At 42.9% G+C, this 14,611-nt stretch overlaps 1 protein-coding gene across 2 annotated transcripts in view; it reads right to left on the reverse strand.

Annotated features, from left to right (window-relative positions):
• Positions 1-14,611, reverse strand: part of LRMDA (leucine rich melanocyte differentiation associated) — a 1,082,484-nt gene that overhangs the window by 821,252 nt on the left and 246,621 nt on the right. The window contains exon 1 of one of the 2 annotated variants that reach the window (XM_024740471.1): positions 6,396-6,505. The exons of the other annotated variant lie outside the window; for it this stretch is intronic. Within the exon in view, the coding sequence (XP_024596239.1) occupies positions 6,396-6,439 (44 nt within the window). The 5' untranslated portion in view covers positions 6,440-6,505. Of the gene's footprint in view, positions 1-6,395; positions 6,506-14,611 lie in introns of those variants that run through there. 2 annotated transcript variants of the gene reach the window in all.

Here is a 14,611-nt window from a genome sequence, read left to right on the forward strand (position 1 = left end):
CTAAGAAAGGCTAAGGGAAATCTAAAAAAAGTGGATATATGTGTATATATAACTGATTCACTTTGCTGTACAGCAGAAACAAAGGAAAAGAAAGGCGAAGGGAATTGCCTACAACAGCCTGAGAGTAGGCCTCAGAACCAGAGTTTGAATCCAACCTTCTGATTGCGTGTGTGGATCGCATCCTACTGCCCTGTAACTCCTCCCTTCATTAATGGGGTAGGAAAGGTGAGGAAAGCAGTGCAGCAGAGTGGTCCAAACACCAGTTCTGAGGCCAGACTGCCTGGATTTGAACCTTGGTTCCATCACACCCTAGCTGTGTGACCTTGGGTATATCAGACTAGACACCTCAGTTTCCTCATTTTCAAAATGGGGATAATAATATCTATTCCACAGCATGATGGTAAGGATGAAATGAGTTAATTCATGTAAAGCACTTAAGACAGCAATAAGCACAGAGTAAGCAAAAGTATGCACTCAGATGTTAGCCATGCAACAATACCTATTTCATAAGGCTATGAAGCAAACGAGAAATGCCACATATACACAGAAAGATATCGTATGTGTATATACATACACACACACACACACATATACACACACTATAAATAGAGAATAGGGGTGTGCACACATGCACCTGGTATATAATGGCCATCTAATGAAGATTAGCTTGCCTTGAGTTTTTGTTCTTAATTTGGAATGGAATATGAGCGTCACACAAAATCATCATGCTGATAAGGGTCCTCCATATGGGCAAGAAGGCATCGTTCTGATGCCACACAGGCACACCACCCTCTCTGCCTTGTCTCCCAAAGACATTAGCCATTTAAGAATCCAATGCCAAAAATCCCAGGTTTTGAGTTATAACACAAGTCCTGCTGATAAATGCCTATGTCCGTAATCATGGCTATAAGAAAGCAATTAATATTCTTCTAACAGGAAGGTGCAACCTGGGTCTGTAGTGAAGATCATATGGAAAGTACAACCTCATACATGTTAACAATTGCAAGTACTGAAGTTTTTCCATCCCTGTCTAAGAACCTCGATTCTACCTACCTGCCCCCAATGTCTGAAGCATAAACTTGAACTAGTTTTTCAAAAGCCAGTAGAAATGTCAACCCAAACTTTGCCTTCTGCTGAGTCTTTGTCTTTGTCTGCTGAGTCACCATAAAACACAAAAACAGACCATTGTCCAGACCAAATCACTACTTCTCTCACCTTCTCAAAACAGGAGAGGTATACATTATGGAGAAATCCATCAGTATACACTTCATTCCGTGATGTTCCTCCTGGTTTCACCTCCTTTTAGTGACTCTGCTCAACATGCCATCATTGTCTCAATACCACCCATTATACCCTGTGTCATGTTTACAGAATTTGATGAAAGCATTCAAATTCTAGTACTTAAAATAAAAATCAAGGGAATCTGTAGTTTCATAACCAAATACCACCTGCAGGAAAACATGGTGGTGGCCCAGGAGTCTGGAAGGGGGAAGCCAAGAAGCTAAGCAGACCCAGAGCACCTGGACAAGGTAAAAGCTGCCAAATGCAAGCCTGAGGTCAGTGGAGAGGCAGTTAGGAGGTGCCCTACCTACACACAGGCTGAGCAGCAGTCCACACGAGAAACACGAGGCTCCCCAGATAACAGGTGAGAGAGTCAAAGAGAGAAGCCACATTGGAGTCAAGAAACTTGGGTTTGCACCCCTGTTTTGCTCCTCTCCAACACTGTGACCTTGGCAAAGCTATTTCCCCTCTCCGAACCTCTATTTCTTCCTCTGTAAAAGTGAGAGAGTTGAACCAGCTCATCTTTTTAGACCTTTTTAGCTCACCTATTCTGCACTTCTTCAGTCATCACCAATCTGTGTGCTGTGAAAGCTACCAACACTTTTCTTATTTTCAAAGTTTTTAATAACTTTCTTCTGTTTTGTACAACCAATCAACAGTATGGAAGGTGTTTACCAAATCTGTCTTTTCCACCTGTTTTGGGTCACAAGGTAAGAATGGAGCCTTGTGATTAGTTCTGCTATGAGCTGTGGTACATTTACTTGCCCAAGTAATATCCTTCAGAACTTTCTTTCCCTTTCATTCACCATCCAGCAACATTTAAGATGTCAACTGCTGTGCTATCTTGAGTCCCTCTGGGAATAAATGATCAGAGCCCCTCTACCAACCCACAATGTACACGAAGCATTCTGAGAAATACATCTGCACTGTCTTATACCTTTGAGATTCTGGAGTTATTTGTTACTGCGGCATTACTTAGCCAGACCTAACTGATACAACAAGCAGTCTGAAATTTAAATTATTATTTACCCTCTACTATTACTATAAGTAGTACCTATAATAAACAATCTTACATTCTTATAACTCTCTGTACGTGTCCATTGCTCCACCAACTTCAAGGGGTCTCCTTCAAAGAGCAAGGACCGTGTCCAGTAAGAATGAAGAAGGTGAGAACACGGTCATCACACTCCAGTTGCATTCAGTCTCAAGAATAAGTTCCTAATGTAGCAGACTCTTAAGGAAGACCAAAAAATCAGGTCATAGAGGGACATGACAATGTTTTTTTTAAAAAAAACTGCTGGCTATAGGTAATGGAGTACTGTAGGCTAGGGCACAGAGATTTTGCCCAGAGAAAGCACGTGAAGAGGAGACGTACCACCTCCTACCTGAGCTCTGAATATGAATTGCATCCTTCAGGTCAGTTAACAAAGGCTACTGAAGAGAGGGGGAGAAAGGGACAGCTATAAAGAATGAGTTGATGAGGTTTTGTTGGAAGGGAGAGGGGAAAAGGAAGAACAAAGAGATACAAGCTTAAAGATTAAATTTTTTTTAAAAAAGCCCTGAGGCAGCAGAAATACAGAAGCATACAACTGCATATGAGATTTAAGAAGCAAAATCGCTAGATGGTTAAAAAATCTCTAACTTCCAACAAGCATAATAAGAGGAAAAAGGGATAAAACAAAAGCAACTGTATTTTCATCAATTGATCATTTGCTAGCTGGGGCTTTTGGGGAAAATGGTGTTAAGAAAAGAACACTAATAGGCATAATACTTAAGGAAACTGTTTACAATGTATGTTTTTAACCCAGAGTCAAACCCCTGTAGCATACTTCTTGCCTTAAAAACAAAAGCAAGACACATCCCCTGTCTTGTTGGTTAACCGCAGCACTGCTGTTTGACAGACAGTCAGTGTGACCTCGACTCTCATCTACCCAAGAGCCGCTCTTCGGGTACCAGACGCACAGCCCTGACTTACAACAGGCAAACCGTGGGGCAAACTCGCAACCTGGGTGCGGATACCGTGGCTCTCACCAATGTAAGGGTGTGCTGAGGAATCAGCAGTCAGACAGTGACTGTCTTCTGGTAATAACTTCTTATTATGTCAAGGAATCTACATGCAGATCAATGTGACTAACGTGCACACGCTCATCCCCACCATCAATCACTATCGATTTGCACACCAATTCCTCACCATAATTAGAAGCTATAGACAGGGTAGCAATATTACCTTCAATACTGTGTCGCTACCCTCCATACACGACTGTGTTCCGCCAGACTTCCGCCCTGCTGCTCTGACATCTCCGACACTGCTTCAGTCGTTATTTGGGGTGAGAAGTGGGGGAGCTGAGTGAACAACATGTCCCTGTGTGCCATGCCTACCTGAGAGATACCCGGTCCCCTATTAGAGATTTTTTAAAAATGGGAATTCCTCCATATCCATATTGAATCCCTGTGTGCAAATTCGAAAGTTGGCAACACGCGGCTCTTAATCTGATTTATGCACCAATTTATTTTATACGTTAGGCACACTGCATGCAGGCTGACTGATGCATAAAAATTTCATGCAAAAAAGGACTCACTCCCGCACGGTGGGTAGGACAAATGACTCCATACACCAAATGCATTTTGCCCACTATACAAACATTTTGATCTGTTTCTATCTCCCCTCAGCTCCCACTCCAGAAAGCTCAAAAGGCTGTATATCTTAACTTTCTGAAATCCTTTCATGCTACAAAACACCCACTTATGCAGAGAACTTCTCGCCGTGTTCACTGTTTAACTGCGGATCGTAAACACGTAAGCATGCTCAACAGAGGCAGACAGACAGACACATACCCACGACACACCTAGGTAATTTGGCAGTGGGGTTGTTTGTTCGAGCATTTTTTCTCTACGTATCATAACTACCATGCATTTTGCATTACTCTTCTAATTACCTTCCCAGGGATATGGTCCCCAGCATATTATTAACAGCAAAACTCCAAACAAATTAAAAAAAAAAGCTTTAGGAGTAGGGTTTTCCGTTAGGGAAAAAGCAGCTAGAAAAAGCATCTTTCTGAATTTCCTTTTATTAGAAGTCTCCTTTCATCCAAGAAATATGGGGCCTGAAATAAATTGTACCATCCTGCTTTTTTTTTTATTCAAATCCTTGCCAGAGCTAGGCAGTATGCTAATGAAAACAGGTTGATAAATGACTCCCTGATATTTTCCAGACATTTTTCTCTCAGAAGTGCTCTAAACTGATGTAGCTCAAAGAGAATAAGGCGCATTAAGTCATTATATCAATTTTTGTTACCCAGATACTTCAGTCCCAGTTAAGCGCTGACAGCCAATATAAAACAAGGCAAGGGCATCATACGACTCCATCGATCAAATCTTGTCGTAGATAGATTGCCTATTACACAAATAGAGCCAGCAGATTCAGTTTGTAGTTTTATGCTCTCCAATTAAAGGATAACAGGGTACTTTCCCATAAATCTGCTAATTGCAACTGAATTAATTTAACAAATTTCTCCAAGCACAGACGAAAAAGCGATTGGTTAAGCTAATATAAACTAGCACAGGTTGTCACAAAGAGGCTCCCATAACATCTTTTTGCTATACCTTGATTGGGCAAGGTGTCACAAGTATTTAGCTACTTTGTGGTTCTCTGGCAACAGACAGCTGACAAGCATAAAACATTGCACAAATAGGAGATAATTTATTTGTGGTACTTTTTTTCCTCTCCCTCACTCCCCACTCTTCCCCACCCAAAGGATGAAATAACTCCCTCTTTGCATCTAATTAATGTTTCTCTCCAAGCGAAGCTGTTTCTCTAAATCAGAATTACAACAGCCAAAACACTATAGTACAGAAAAGGGTCCCTCCGTGCCACGAAGAGAACAGGAGGGGCCATGGGCAAAAACTAGAGTAGCTGCCTACGGCATTTCAAAGGAGGAAGCAGCTCAGTGCTCCTGAGTAGGGCAGGGCGAACACATTGCAGAGCACTCTGCTCTCTGCGAGTTCAAATATGCAGGTTAACTGTCGTCCAGGTGCCAGATTCAAAGCAGATGATGCCAAGCCATCAAATAATGCGTCATAGAAGAATTCCTCAACTGCCATGCTCAGAGTTCTGAAGGTGGAGCTGTGCTGGGTGCACAAGGGCTGCTCCTCTGCTTCTGTCCCCACTCCACCACGCCTGAGCCAGGGATTCCGAGAGCTACGCCTAGGGGACTCACAGGTTTGGGGCGGGGGTGGGAGGGGGGTTGGGCAGGGAGGAAACACTATTAGAATAGACAGCACATCTTCCAGATTTGGTGGAATAGGGCAGATTTTAAATATCTTGCCCCATTTTGTCCATATTTTTAGACTGGGTGTTTTTAACGTGAGCTTGTAAAATGCAGTTGTCATATCCGTACTTCGCAGGCAAGAGGTGTCTTGCCAAAAGGAAATAGGTTTCAGTTCCAAAAGGGGCCAAGGGTCCCAGGGACAACAGAGAAAAAGCAATGGAGCCCATGGAGAAATGAAAAGGTCAAGGCAGCAACACCAGGAGGATGGACCTTCCTAATGCAAACGAAGGTCGGCATCTCCAGCACTTCTCTCTCCTCTAGTGACCACAGCTTCAAGCTTTCTTGCTGCGGAAGCTGATTCTTATTTTACCAGGGAGAAAAAAATCTTGGGGTAGAGCCTCTTTTCCAAAACACATTTCTAATAATCCTGTTTATCCATTTGTGTTTCGGCTAATAGAAAGAAGCTCTGCCATGTCGACCCAATTTGACAGTAAGCTATGTGAGGACAAGAACCATGTGACTTTTGTACAGTGGGTCTGGAGCAGTGGGACAGGCGTGCTGCCTCTAGGGTAGAACATACACAATTTTAAAACTGGCTGAGTCATCCGGCCAAGAGGTAGTGGGGTTCTGCAAAGGGAGAGAGGGTGTGAGTGGAGTCCAGGCAGAAAAGTATAGGGTGTCGACTCCTACACACTATTCATTGGGCACTCCATACCTAACCAGAAAGAAAAGTTAAACACACGCCGAGAATACAAAGGAAGAGATGTTTTGAGTAACAGTAATTTACGTAAACATGCTGGATCGAGGTCAGGAGACCTGGGTTACAGCCCCAGCTTTGCCACTCACCAGTTGTATGATGCTGGGATCACACCTAAGGATCTCTTCTTCATCCATAAAAAGGAGGATGTCGGAGTTCATCTCAGAATTAGATCTCATGAAGGCTGGGACATCTAACCACTGTTTTTCAAAATGCAGCTGCACGTGGAACTGAATTCCAGGGTGCTTCTAGCATTTTTTAGCAGAAGATAACAGAGTACACTGCAGAGAGTAAGGGTAAGTACTGTTTTGTAATACTTCTCATTCAGTTATGAAATACATATATATGTGCGTGCAGGCTGCAATGGGAAGTCTATTTCTTAATGTCAGTCACAGTCAAAAAAAATTTTAAAAACCGAAAGCCACCAATCCAGTCCAACCCAAGTACTGAATGTGAAAATTCTCTGGCTCTGTCACCACAAGTTCACATGCAGAGAGGCTGCAAGGGCTGGAGCTGGGGGGCTGAGGCTTTGAAAGAACCAGCACAGAAACCTCTCCCAGCAGCAGCTCATCCATCACTTCTGATGAAAATGACAGACTGGGAAACCCCTCACTTTGGGAGAGAGGCCTGTCTTTGTGCAGATAATGAAGTGACTCATTTCAGAAAGGGCCCCAGCACAGTCCCCAGCCCAGGTGGTATGGGTAGCATCCCAGTTCAGAATGAGAGGCCACAGGTCTGCCACCCACACACTCCTCACACAGAAGCTGAACACCAGGCATGCCAGAATTCCTGCCAGAAGGAGAGAACTCACAACTACTGAAGGCAAAGGCGGGCTCCCCCATCAATTGCAGGACAAGTATTTCATAGATCCATTTATGATTCATACGCATGCAGATGCAACGGCAAGGACTTGCTCCCTATGAAGGGCCTGAGAAAGGACGGCCTGGCGAGAATTATGTCAGCATGAAAGAACCTGCTGGCCACCTCTCAAGAATCCACATAAGATGAACTAGGACCTATTCATAATTCCCCAAACCCTTCGCTTCTCCAGTTATGCTGAGCCAGCAATTATTTTTACTGTGCCTTGTTACGAGTTACGATCCGATGTGTTCACTGGAAGGAAAATCTAAGAATAAGAAGTGATTTCATATTACAGACATGTTGGGTTGAGCCTAAGCTTCTCTGGAGGGAAAATACTCCTTTAGCTAAAAGATTTTCTACTATTTGGATACTCCCTATATGAAGATGGCTGAAGGCTTATGGAACTTGGTTTTATGGAAGATGTAGAGAGTATGATATTGATACTATGGAAAGAAACAACAGAAGAGCCATTAATGAAAGAAGTAAATGAAGGGTGTGGGAACTCTCCGGTTAGCCAGCCAACAAGTATTTCTAGAGCACCTGCTCTGTTCCAGGCGCCAGGGTGGACACAGCACATATAGCCTCTTCTCTCAGGAGCATACAGTCTGGTTGGGAAGAGAGCTGTTAAGTTTTGTAAATAAACTAGCACCACAAAGGAAAAACAAAAATAATTAATAAGGGGCTCGTAGTTTGGGGATGGCCTCCCTGAGAAAGTGTCCCTTTTAAGTTCAGACCTAAAGGTTAAATAGGAGGGCAGGCGGAGAGTCCAAGAGGAATACCCCAGGCCTCTCCAGTCCCCAGCCCTCACCACCCCAGCTCTCCTCTGCCTTTACACTCCCGTGATCATGCTTCCATCGATAAATCTCTACACCCTCTTGTATACCCACATCACCTCCCCTGGAGCCCCAATGGCCTCCTGTCTTCCCCAAGCCAGTCCCTTTCACACTTGGCTGCCCCACTGTTCCTTCAGCTGAGAATGGTTTTTTGCAGCTTTCCAGCCTGCTCAGGTTCAAATTCCAGTTCTCCCACTTCACAGCGACATGGCCTGGAACAAATGTCTCCATCTCTCTGTGCCTCAAAGTCCTCATGTATAAGGCAGAGATGATAATGGGCCCACCCTATATGTTTGGAATAAAGATTAAATGACTGACTGCAGAATCCACTATTTCTGCACTATTTCAAAACTTGTAAATAAAATACTTAAAGAAACTTATTTTAAATGCAAATTAAAGGGCAGATTTTCTCAAACAGGAGGGGAAAAAACACTAGTTTGAAAAGATCCATGCACCCCAATGTTCGCAGCAGCACTATTTACAATAGCCAAGACATGGAAGCAACCTAAGTGTCCATCAACAGATGAATGGATAAAGAAGATGTGAGATACACATACACACACAATCGAATATTACTCAGCCATAAAAAAGAATGAGATACACACACACACACACACAATCGAATATTACTCAACCATAAAAAAGAATGAGATACACACACACACACACACACACAATCGAATATTACTCAGCCATAAAAAAGAATGAGATACACACATACACACACACACACACAATCGAATATTACTCAGCCATAAAAAAGAATGAAATTCTAAAATTTGTACCAACATGGATCAACCTAGAGAATATTATGCTTAGTGAAGTAAGTCAGACAAATACTCTATGATATCACTTACATGTGGAATCTAAAAACCAAAACAAATCAATTCTATAGCAAAAAATATATATATATCTCAAACTCACAGAAGTAGAAAACAAACTAGTGGTTACCAGTGAGGAAAGGGAAGGGGGTAGGGGCAAATTAGGGGTACAGGGGTAAGAATTTAAAACTACAAGAAAAATGAAAAGCACTGAGAACTATACCCGGCACATAGTAAGCATCCAAAAAATGTTAACTGTTATGATTTTTGTTACTGCGATTACTGTTGTTTATTTATTACTTTGTTCATTTTCTATATTCCACTCTCTCATATGAGAGCCAGATCAAATTGCCCTTCTACTGCAGAGCTATCCAAACGTGCTCTAGCCAATATACTCGCTGCAAATATATTGTACACACCACTCTCACAGCCTTTACCACATTATACTGAAATTATTTATGTATCTCTTTGTTCCCTGGACCCCAAGCCAGAGGCTACATCTTATTTATGTTGCTTCCCCAGGGTCTGGAAATCAACAAGCTCTCAACAAACATACAGGAAGATGGATAAATGAATGAATGGATAGTGGGTGGCCAGACAGATGGGGCAGCCTGGAAAACTCACCTTGGAATTCTCTTTCTCTAGGGAGGTATCCCTCCAAGTATTGATACTTGAGCAAATGGGTTGAAACCCTCCCAGCCATGTAGTGACCTCTGGCCTAAAATGCCACTGCCCATGTTGGCCACCATTTGCGGAGCACCTCGGGGACTAAAGCTGTCTTTTAGAAGCCAGGAGATCCCTCCAAATTTGAATCCTCAAGGAGAAGTATCTTTTCTCAAAACACTTCTAAACCTAGTGCGGCAGATCTTTAAGCCTCTAGCTAAAATGCCTGAAAGCATCCTTCTATTTATTGGTATCGTTACGTGCATGGTAACAATCGCAGAAGCAGAGCATGACTGCCCTAGCTTTTATGCCTGGCAAAATCAGTGTCTGCATTAATCTGAACTCCAAAAGACTATAAAATTAAATTTAAGTGACTCACTTAACTACCAAAAGAAGAAAAGATCCAATTTTAAGACTGTAAAGAGAAGAAGAAATAATTGCAACTGTTTGGTAGGAGTGTATTATGTAAATAAGTAGGAGGCATGTCAAGAAATACAGATGCCCAGCCACCTTTGCACAGCAATGAGAAACAACCTGGGAGAGAACAGGGAATGTGTTCTCCTTGGAGGGATCAGAGAGAGCATCTCTTCTGACTCTTGAGCTGCTTTCAGCAACCTCCTTGACCTGGGAAGCCCGAGGCCACCGGGTTCAAACCATGGTATGCCATGAATCCTTCTCGTGGAAGGGCATGGTGGACCATTAACTCCCGAATAATATCTCTTGGGCATATTCTTTCCTTTGCATTTCAACATGGCAAGTTCTGAAGTCCCTGGAAAATGCTTTATCTGTAATTAGATGTGGAAATGATAATGTTGCAAGGAAGTTGAAAGCAAAGTTGGACCAGCCTGAAGAGGCATTGGTGGTAGGCTGGAGGAGAGCCTTCAATAAGCTTCTGCTTCCTAATGCCACTTTGTAGACAACAGGTTGAGTCAGAGGGCCACAGTGAACCCCAAGCTATTGCTTTCCTCATTTTTATAAGACTTAGGAATACTGGACTAAGAACTTTCTTACCCCTAGTCCTTTCCCATAGTAAAACCTATAGTTAAAGGCAGGGCCCCCTCTAAAATGGCCACGAAGGTCAAGTTCATTTTGATGCCAGTTACTAGAAAAAGGAGAGCAGAGGTAAAAGACATAACCACTCCATCCATCACGTTTCTAGAATCCTGGACATGACAGAGATCCTATGACCTAACTCAGACTACAGATTCTACTAATTTTTAAAGTTTCTCTAGGAGATTCCATGGTCCCTCATGAGAACCTATTTTACCAGTTCTCTCACCAGCCGGTAATTTTGGGGAGGAGAAGAGACACTGATAAACCCTCACACTGCTATCTAATCTATATTTCAATGTATCTTTACCCAACAAAATATTTCAGACAAATTGCAATGGCAAAACTTATTTCTGGGGCACAGGCAATGCCAGAAATAATCTCTAAAGATCCGTCAAGGATCCTCTTAAAAATATGTGCATGTCTACCCCAGGGAAAAATCTGATCCATAAGGACTTATAAAATGGGGACGGGCGCATTCCAGAATGGCAATGAACTCCCTACCTGCTATGGACCCAGTTAGAGGCAGCTCCTTGAGGGGAGGGACTGAGTCATAGGCACTTTGTAATCCCCATGCTCAGTTTAGTGTCTAGCACACAGCGGGTATGTAATCCATCTTTCAAGAATGAAGGAAGGTCTTCTTAGGTATCACTGCCAAGCCAAGGATGCCCAGAGCAGACACCTTCTACATGCACAAGTCCACTGTGGTAATAGACTCCAGAAAGACCCAAGGCCTACCTCAGCCAGCTTTCAGGCAGGGTAAAGGAGAAGAAATGAACACCACCCAGGAACCTTGCCCAACATCAAAAACAGAGTGCAGGACATTTTATTCTCCATTAATTTGGATATACAGTATTTCTCCATGATTACTGTAGCAGGCAACGTTCTTATAAGGTTATGAACTGGTTTTGCATCGTTCCATTGCTAGAATTTAATACTGTACTAAACGTGATATATCTCAGCCATGATTAATCCTGCCCAGTTCTGCAGCAAGTTTCTATAAAAAACCAACTTGAAATACAGGATTCTTAAAGCCCTTGCCAAATCTGCAAGATGTGATATTAACATGGCTCCAATCCAGGCGAGCACGTCTAACTTACGCCGAGACCATCCACCCGTTTGCCTTTGTGCTCTGCGAGCAGCTATTTATCCTATCGCTGAAGTCGAGAAAATTCAGGGAGCGCTGCCCTGGCCTGCTTTACAACAGCATTATTAATACTGCTCAACAACAAAGTAAAATTACAGATAAAATCTGAATAGGGCCATTACTGGTTTTAGAGGGAGCTAAATAAGCTGTATAATGTGCTTGGGCCTGTAGCACGTGCCACCCGCCATGACAGGAGAGAAATGCACGTGGCAGCCAACTCGCCACCGGGGCTCGGCTCCGTGTAAATTCCCTCCTCGAACATCGTGAATTAAAGCAGATGAAAGTTTTAAAATGTCAGGCGAGTCCCTGGGGATGGATGTGCTTTATGTTTTTTATAGAGTGAACATTAATTTCAAATAGAAAGGGAAAGCAGCCCTCTTTCTCCAGCCGTTCGCCCCATTTTTTCTTAAGTTCCACGTGTCCACTTTTAACAGACCGGTCTTAGGGGAATTGATGCTGCGCTGAGTCAAACTATCGGGCTCAAGGTAAAAGGAAAGTCCTTGTGAGGAAGAAAATTAAAAACTCACCAGCCCCTTCCGAGGAGCAGCCCCAGTCTGGAACATTTGGCTTGGAGTTAGACAACTGAGGCTCGAATCCTACCTCCACTTCTGTCTAGGTGCTTGGCCTTTGGAAGATCTAGCTTCTCTGATCATTAATGTCCTTCTTCACAGGGTTAGCAGATAAATTAAATAAACGAGTACATGTATATATACTATGTAATAAATAGTTATCTGTATATGTGCACGTACATATGTATGTATACACATATACATGTGTACATGTGTGTATACATATATTTGTGTGTATCTCACACACATACTCTTTAGGTTGGTACTTTAACTCTTTAACAGCTTTTCCCCGTTTAACTTCTGTCATGCATTTCCAGTCTTATTTAACTCTTCTACAAAGGAAACAAGATTGTCTTTCACTATTCATTCATTCTCAACTACAATAGGCACTGAAGCTCTCTTATGTGCCAGGTCCTTTGGGATCCAAAGGAAAACAGGATGTTATTTTTGCCCTCTAGGAGTTCACAATCTAGAGTAGTGGTTCCTTCTACAGGTTGAATCCTCAGTGAAATTTAGAAGCCTTGCCTCCTAGTTTAGGTCAAGAAACGGGTGTGCTATCAAGACGATGAGGGGACAAATAGATGGCATAAGCATTCTGACCTAAGAGTTACCAGGCCAGAAGGCCCATAATAATTTGGATTACTGTCTGGCAGACAGCCATTCCCGTGCCCTCCCACTGTGGGCAGAGTTTACTTCTCTGCCCCATTGGTATTGGTCTTGGCCATGAGACTTGCTCAGGCCAATGAACTTTAATGACGTGATAAGAGCAGAGACCCTAAGTGTGCCCACATCATACGAAGCCTGAGCCCCAGAATGCGCACACGGAGCAGAACTGAAGCCAATACACAGCCTGGGGTCAAGGCCAGCTGCCCTGCTGCCTAGAGCAGAGCCACCCAGCCTAGATCAGCCAAACCACAGTCAACCTGCAGAATGTGAGCAAGAAAATAAATGGGACCGTTTCCTATGCAGCATTACTGTGGAAATGGCTGACCAATAAAAGGTCTAAGCAGAATCCCAACCAGAAAAAGATTGCCTCATCAAAAGCAATCTGGCACAACTTGACTACTGGAGCATTACAATGAGATTATGGTACAAAACATGCTTTTCATGGTCAGATCAATCATTCTGTCTCAATTCTGTGCCTGTCCCAGCCCTCTCAGTGATGAAGAAAATGAACACAAAATAAGTTGATCTTGATGAGTATGATTCGAATCAATAATGTTAATCGGGCTCCTGAGTGTAAGTTAAAATGACTTCAAATCAACAAAAGGGTAATAAAGCTTTCCCAACATTCAGCACCACCTACGATAAATCTATAGTGGTCTGAAACATCCAATTTCATTAACAACACATTTAACGTGCTAAAAAGACAGGAACCTTCTCCCAACAAAATGTTCTCTCAGTGCCTACGAGCACATTAACTCAAGATTGCAAGGCATATCCAATCGTGTACAGTTAAGTCCCCTACATACAAACGAGTTCCATTACAAGAGCACATCTGTAAGTCCAATTTGTTTGTAAGTCCAACAAAGTTAGCTTAGGTACCCAACTAACACAATCGGCTATAGAGTAGTGTACTCTAACACGTTTATAACACTTTACCCACAAATAAATAAAAAACAAACACAAAAAATAAAACATTTTTAATCTTACAGTACAGTACCTTGAAAAGAACAGCAGTATACTACAACAGCTGGCACACAGGGGCACATTCGCATCTCTGAACGTTCACAACTTGAAGGTTCGTATGTAGGGGACTTACTGTGATTAAGTTATACCTGAATAAGGGGGGATGTACTCTATGGTGATGACTTACTTTAAACTTTAATTTTTATTATTATCTTCCTGTCCCACCTATTTCCCCTTCTCCATGGTAATTTATGGAATTACTATTTTCCTTTATAGCCTATTTCATTCTAAGTAATATTATCTAGCAAAGAAAAAATCATTCAACATTCTTATGTAATGAGAGTGAGATATGCTAGAGTAAGTGGGAAGGGAGCCTTTAAAACAGCACTGCAGGGGCTTCCCTGGTGGCACAGTGGTTAAGAATCCACCTGCCAGTGCAGGGACACAGGTTCGATCCCTGGTCCAGGAGGATCCCACGTGCCGCGGGGCAACTGAGCCCATGCGCCACAACTACTGAGCCTGCACTCTAGAGCCCGCGAGCCACAACTACTGAGCCCAAGTGCCACACTACTGAAGCCCACGTGCCTAGAGCCCGTGCTCCACAACTAGAGAAGCCACCGCAATGAGAAGCCTGCGCACTGCAACGAAGAGTAGCCTCCACTCGCAGCAACTAGAGAAAAGCCCACGAGCAGCAACGAAGCCCCAACGCAGCCAAAAAATAAACAAAAATTT

This window comes from Neophocaena asiaeorientalis, unplaced genomic scaffold (assembly GCF_003031525.2).
Source record: "Neophocaena asiaeorientalis asiaeorientalis breed wild unplaced genomic scaffold, Neophocaena_asiaeorientalis_V1.1 scaffold484, whole genome shotgun sequence".
Taxonomy (NCBI): Eukaryota; Metazoa; Chordata; class Mammalia; order Artiodactyla; family Phocoenidae; genus Neophocaena; species Neophocaena asiaeorientalis.